Genomic DNA, 7,469 nt, shown 5'->3' on the forward strand with positions numbered 1-7,469 from the left:
CCGCCGCCCACCTTTATTTTATATCTATAATAAGTTGACGCACGCCGAAATTCATCCAACAAGTGTATCCATAGTGACAGATTCTTGTTCGTCCATTTTCCGTCCGAGGGAAATAAATACACCATTAAATCCGAAATAGAACTCTCCTCTCAACTCTCTCTCTCTCTCTCTCTTTCTCGCACACACACACACACACACACACACACATATATATATATATATATATATATACGCACTTACATATACACACACATAACTACACATATAGACATAAACACACACTCAAAGCACATATATACACATTTCATAGATATTGTTCGTTTGAAAGATATTTGCTGGAATCTTGGCGTTTTGAAGTCACTTCGTTTTATGTGAAATGATACTCACGTAATTCTTGTATTTCCTTCTTTTCACTCCTTAGTCTCTTTTGCATTATTTTAATGGCTGACCATTTCTCTTCCATTATTCCTGTTTTCATATTGAGCTCCTAACGCATATACGAACAAACGACTTGTGAAAATGTATCTTCCTATTTTTTCGCCGCCATTTTAGTACGTCTGTTTCTTCGGATCTGTTTCTTCATAATCTATCCTCTGTCGTTTCTGTCTCAGTTGGGTTTGCTGTTGTTGGCGTTGAAAATGTTGTTATTGTTGTTCTTCTTGTCCTCCTTGCTACTGCTGCTGCAGTTATTAGCACAGCTGACGATATTTCTATTATAGGTAAAATTTTGTTATTATTTTCGCTATTGTTCATGTTAATTTTATTGTCGGTTTCGCTGCTTGTATCAAAATTATACTCATTTCAGTTATTTGGGAAGTTTCCAAATTGCAAAACAATCGTATTTATTTCTTCGTGTCTTCTGCATAAGTTGGCTACAAACATTACAGAATCTTCGAGAACAACGATTTATCAGCAATGGTAGAGCTTCGAATGAACTGCTATTTGGTATTTAGTCTGCTCACTTGAGTGGAGGCGCAATGGCCCAGTGGTTAGGGCAGAGGACTCACGGTCATAGGATCGTGGTTTCGATTCCCAGACCAGACATTATGAGTGTTTATTGAGCGAAAACACCTAAAAGCTCCACGAGGCTCCGGCAGGGGATGGTGGCGAACCCTGCTGTACTCTTTCACCACAACTTTCTCTCACTCTTACTTCCTGTTTCCGTTGTGCCTGTAATTCAAAAGGTCAGCCTTGTCACAATGTGTCACGCTGAATATCCCCGAGAACTATGTTAAGGGTACACGTGTCTGTGGAGTGCTCAGCCACTTGCACGTTAATTTCACGAGCAGGCTGTTCCGTTGATCGGATCAACAGGAACCCTCGACGTCGTTTGCGACGGAGTGCCAACAACCAACAACAACAACTACTCACTTGTAGCGAAGACGCATGGCTTAGCCGTTAGGGTATTTGGCTCACAATCGTAATGTTGTGAGTTCGATTCCCGGCGACGCATCGTTCCTTGAGCAACCATTTTATATCTTGTTGCTTCAGCCTAATCAGCTGGAATAAATGTGTAGTACCAGTAATTCAAATATAATCCGCACTTTTTTCCCAAAATTTGAAGGTCAAAATTTCTAGTGCGTACTATATACGAGGTTAAAAAGGAAAAATATTTTCTAAGCAAAAGTTTTTAAGTGATAAGTAAAGGCAATTTACTTAATATTTATTTTTCACTGACATTATTACTGTTATTTCTTTATTTTCTACAAAGTGCACAAAAAAGCTACACGTTTGCATTACGTTATATATACAATAATAATAAAGGACGTTACCGTATATATGTTTACAAATCAAAGACGTTATATAGACCTCCTTGACTCAAGTTAGAGAAGGGATGCGTATTATACACAAGGCTTAGGTTTTTCAGAGGTACAGCCCCCTAAAAATCCCCTGCGTATTATACTCAATGGCGGACTATACTCGAGGATTTACGATACATGGAGAAAAAAAAAACAGCACTTCAAAGAAGCAACATTGTATCGTTTTCTTTGCTTTGTGGATAAAAAAAACTCTTTAATGTCATAATATTTCCCTGCTTCTTTCTTCGACTGGATTCACCCCACGTCTAAAATAACACTTTATCTTGTAAGACTAGTAATAAAGTTGTTCTAACTACCATTAAAGCTACCGTGTACGTCTACATTGCTAGCGTTACACGTTTTAATATTGTTGTGTGGGGAATCTGTACACCCCCGTGATTGGCTGAGTGAACTATGCTAGTTAGTATAAATGAGCATGCGCAGAACAGTTCAGGAATAGTGTCACATGTGCAGTCATAGTGTACAGGTCGTAGGAATTATTGAATAGAGATATCGTAGCGTGCTTGTTGAAGATACACAGTTGGAGAGTAATAAGAGAACATCCGGGACATTTGATATTATAACAGTTCAGATACAAAAGAGACGACGAGAGGTCGTATGTTATATCAAATATCATGCAAATTTGCATTTTCCATGTCGGAATCGTATTTGTAGCTGACAATTTATCTCATTCTTCCCTTTTCACTTTTTAATCGTATTATTTTTTCGTGCCTTCTGGTGTAATCGAAAATGATTTCATCGTCGAAAAGGAGGGCGACTTTTCAGCGCTTCTGTCATTGTTTTTAGTCCCTCTTCCTGCCACTCTAAAATAAGCAGCCATATTGAATGCAGGGACAAATTGTAAGAATATGCAGGAAAATATTTTTAACACAAGAAAATAACAAAATAATGTTTAAAAGATAGAGCTTTTTGTCTAAGCTAGCTTTCGGAATAGAGATCCACACATTCCGACAATATCCCCCGTTTCCAAATTAACATCCCCACCCTCCCAACAAAGAAGGGAAATATGTTAATTCAGTGAAATTTTGTAAATAATTTCGTTTTTGGATTTCGTTTTCATAAATAATACATTTTCTCTAAGTGGTGAAAACCAAAAAAAAAAAAAAAAAAAAAAAAAACAATTCTTACCATGCCAGCGACAGCGAATCTAATAACACTAACAACAGCATCAGCAGCAACAACAACAATAATAATAATAATATTAATACTGCTACTACTACTACTACTACTACTACTACTACTACTAATAATAATAATAATAATAATAATAATAAGTGTTTGGCTCAACATCCTTAAACAAACCTTATTCAGGGACCTTTTGAGCGGGATGGGCTACCCGACCTGAAGAAAATTCTGACTGGGCCCCACATGCGAGCTCATGTGTTGTTTATCCTGATATGAGACCACTATGTCGCGCACATATGGTTGTGATACATGTGCCTGGTGTACCCTTATCAGTCAGGTATTCATAATGGGTATATTGGGCTTCGTATATTTTACCCCAGTGTCATTTTGATGGCATACACTGCTCTCTCATACAATAATAATAATAAGATGCATTTCGAGGTGACCAAATCAACCTATAAAATAGAAGAAGAAGAAGAAGAAGAAGAAGAAGAAGAAGAAGAAGAAGAAGAAGAAGAAGGAGGAGGAGGAGCAGCAGGAGCAGGGGCGGGAGCAGGAGGACTTACGAATGTATATAACATACAGGAAATAGCACTACTAGGCACGGCGCACATACTTCGTAAAACACTTTCAATACAGTGAAAATAAGAGCACCACAACAAACCGCTGCACATACCCAAGGCACACGGTAGTGCAGTGAAAGCACGTGATATAAATAAGACTACTGAATAATAATAATAATAATAATAATAATAATGATAATTCTTTCTACTGGAAGCACAAAACCTCAAATTTGGGGGAGGAGGACAGTCGATTACATCGACACCAGTGTGTAACTGGTGCTTATTTCATCGACCCCGAAAGGATGAAAAGCAAAGTGGACCTCGGCGAAATTTGAACTCAGAACGTAGCGACGGGCGAAATACTGCCAAGTATTTCGTCCAGCTCGCTAACGATTCCGCCGGCACTTCCCCTTTAAAATAATAATAATAGTAATAATAATAATAATAATAATAATAATAATAATAAGAAGAAGAAGAAGAAGAAGAAGAAGAAGAAAAAGAAGAAGAAGAAGAAGAAGAGTAGTAGTAGTAGTAGTAGTAGTAGTAGTAGTAGTAGTAGTAGTAGTAGTAGAAGAAGAGGAAGAAGAAGAAGAAGAAGAAGAAGAAGAAGAAGAAGAAGAAGAAGAAGGGGAGAAGGACGAGGAAGGGAACGGAGAGAGGACGATGATGATGATGCTGGTGATGGGTGATGATGATGATGACAACGATGTTGACTATGATGAAGATGATGATGATGATGATCATCATCATCATCATCATCATCATCATAATCACCATCATCCTCAGCGTTATCATCATCATCATCATCATGGCGGTGATAATGTCAATGAACCTAGTGTATAAGCGTTTCGTTACGGCATTTATGTGTGAATAAACGAAGCCATCAAGCCTCCCGTTTTGCTGCTTTTGAAATTCCATAACATCGATACTTCGGCACGTACGTGTCTCCATATCAACATCCATGCAAGTCTACGAATGTACGTACGCACAACGGCTCTTATGCAAAACATCAACAGCCAGCAGGCATTCGCCAACGTCACCACCATCAACACTACCACCACCATCACCACCACCACCACCACCACAACCAGAAGCTACATTTTAAAAGACAAAAACAAAGGGAACAGAGAGAAAGATGGCAGCTAAATTAACATAGTCTCTGCAGATGGATCATATTTATACGCTCCAACTTCTTTCTGAATATTTCGAGAACACAAATGTATTACATGCAGATAGAGTTATTTATTTATTTAGTGTCTTGTTCTTTTTAGTTGTCGCCCGTTCGTTCTTATTTTTCCTCACCACCATCATCATCATCATCATCATCATCATCATCATCATCATCATCATCATCATTGTTATTATTATTCTTTTACTTGTTTCAGTCATTTGACTGCGGCCATGCTGGATCAGCACCTTTTAGTCGAGCAATTCGAACCCAGGACTTATGCTTTGCAAGCCTAGTACTTATTCTATCGGTCTCTTTTTGCCGAACCGCTAAGGTTACGGGGACGTAAACACACCAGCATCGCAATGTCAAGCAATATTGGGGTGGGGCAAATACAGACACACAAACGCACACACACTCGTGTATATATATATATACGACGGGCTTCTTTCAGTTTCCGTCTACCAAACCCAGTCACAAGGCTTTTGTCGGCCCGAAGCTAAAGTAGAAGACACTTGCCCAGGGTGCCACACAGTGGGACTGAACCAGGAACTACGTGGTTGGTAAGCAAGCTACTTACCACACAGATAATTATTATTATTATTATTATTATTATGAATGGGTGAGAGGGCGATCCATGCCATCAAAGTGACACTGGGCTACAAATATACATGACTACCCTTCTGATAAGGAGACACCAGGCACATGCATCAGAACCGTATGTGCACGACATAGTGATCTCATATCAAAATAAACGGCGCATGACCTTAAATGTGGGTCCCAGATAAAATCTTCTTCGGGTCGAGTACCCCATCCCGTTCAAATGCTCCCTGAATAAGGTTTGTTTAAGGATGATAAAACACCCATCCGTAATGCTTCTCAACCGGGCTGTTCTATCTCATGCCGTCTTTTTGAATTGTCATCAATGTTTCTATAAGTTTTTTATGATTATTATTTTAAATTAAGAATACTGACCCTACAGAAAACCGACCTTTACCTCGAGGAAGATGTAGTCCATATTGGTTTGGCTTCTGTCTGGCATAGGTTGCTTTACCAGGAATTTGTGCGCCATTGGCATGGCTCTTATGGTCATTGAGTCCATGAAATCACCACACCACAATAATGGTTGGAACTGATTTTCGGCCGAGTTGACTGGAGCAACGCGAAATGAAGTGTTTTGCTGAAGAGCGCAACGAACTGCCACGTCCGGGATTCGAAATCCCAATCATTAATATCGCAAGTGCAACACCCTGACCACTAGGGAGTCAAGAGAGAAAAAATTGTCTTCTCTTGTATTTTATTTTATTTTTATTCTCGTTAATAACCTCTTTCTTTTTTTTCATATACTTTTATTTTTGTTAGATCTTCAATGGACAGCACCTGAAATATTGCAGAACCCAGAGAAAAAGGGAAGCCCTAAAGGGGATGTGTATTCGTTCGGTATTGTCTTATACGAAATCCTTGGAAGATGTTCACCATACCGGGATCTTAATATAACACCAAAAGGTAAGATATATACTTACAAAACCTGTCCAGTGAGCATGGAGGTGAGGGTAATAAATTCCTTTCGCAACTACGTGGCGTTCGGCTCAGTCCTGTTGCGCAACACATTCGCTGAGTGTCTTGTACTCTAACGCCGGGCTGAGAAATGGACACATGTTCTGTAAGGGAAACTGGTTGAGGGAAACTGTACGGAAGTCCATCATATTTACATATATGTATATACTGACAGACAGCGTGTGATGTCAAAATTGTTGTTGATGGTTCCGCAGGCACCGGGATTTCGACATTTGAATAAGTGTGTGTGTGTACGTGTGTGTGTGTGTGTGTGTGTGTGTGTGTGTGTGTGTGTGTGTGTGTGTGTGTGTGTGTGTGTGTGCGTGTGTGCGTGTGTGTGTGTACAGTCACACGTTCAGAAATAGCATGAGTATTTAAAAGGATACCTCATAATGAGTTTTAGCAATGTACTTTTCAACAAAAATTCTCAGCAAATATTCTTAAAATTACCAATGACTTTTAGGGACGCCACATCTTGTTCTGCAACCATAACATACGACAAAGTATATTAAACGCTTCATAAGTCAATAATGTATCCTCCTGTGTTAGCAGTGCTATCAAACCACTGTGTTTAATATGTAAAATTGGGATGTCTAAAAATATTTCACTGCTCTCTTAGGTGGCTGTATAAGCAGTGAGTTGGTGGATGATTAATGTGTTGGATGTGGTGCTATTGAAGGAGAGGAATTCCTGAAATATTTCATATACACCCATAATCTATTTTTCCATCTTCGATCGCATTGTTGTTTGAATTGGGCATATTCGGATACAAAACATCGTAACAAATCAGTGCTGGTTATAACATGTATCGAAAATCTGTAGAGATAAAACTAACAAATCTGAAACTTATGAATTATTTGAGGTTGTGACATACACTCAAACACAGAAATCAACACAGATGTGTGGTGTGTTTGTGTGTGTGTGTGTGTGTGTGGAGAGAGAGAGAAACAGAGAGAGAATCAGAGAGAGAGAGAAACAGAGAGAGAATCAGAGAGAGAGAGAGAAAGAGCCGATGTATATATGCTTGTGTATGTATGCATATAATACGTATTCACTAGTAGACTTTGAACAAGCAAAAATCTATTCCAGTATATTTATTTAGTGCGCTGCGTGTTACATAATAAATTTCATTGTCAAACCGATATATACATCAAGATGATAAATAACTTACATCTATCTTTTCTTTAACTGTGTGAAACGAGGATTCAATTTCATAACTCATAATATGTTCTTATC

At 38.7% G+C, this 7,469-nt stretch overlaps 1 protein-coding gene across 1 annotated transcript in view; it reads left to right on the forward strand.

Moving 5' to 3' along the window:
* The window catches only part of LOC106880557 (receptor-type guanylate cyclase Gyc76C-like), a 105,609-nt gene that overhangs the window by 57,064 nt on the left and 41,076 nt on the right, over positions 1–7,469 (forward strand). The window contains exon 7 of the mRNA XM_014930548.2: positions 6,039–6,182. Coding sequence (XP_014786034.2) covers positions 6,039–6,182 — 144 coding nt within the window. The remainder of the gene's footprint in view (positions 1–6,038; positions 6,183–7,469) is intronic.

Source organism: Octopus bimaculoides, chromosome 22, assembly GCF_001194135.2.
Source record: "Octopus bimaculoides isolate UCB-OBI-ISO-001 chromosome 22, ASM119413v2, whole genome shotgun sequence".
Taxonomy (NCBI): domain Eukaryota; kingdom Metazoa; phylum Mollusca; class Cephalopoda; order Octopoda; family Octopodidae; genus Octopus; species Octopus bimaculoides.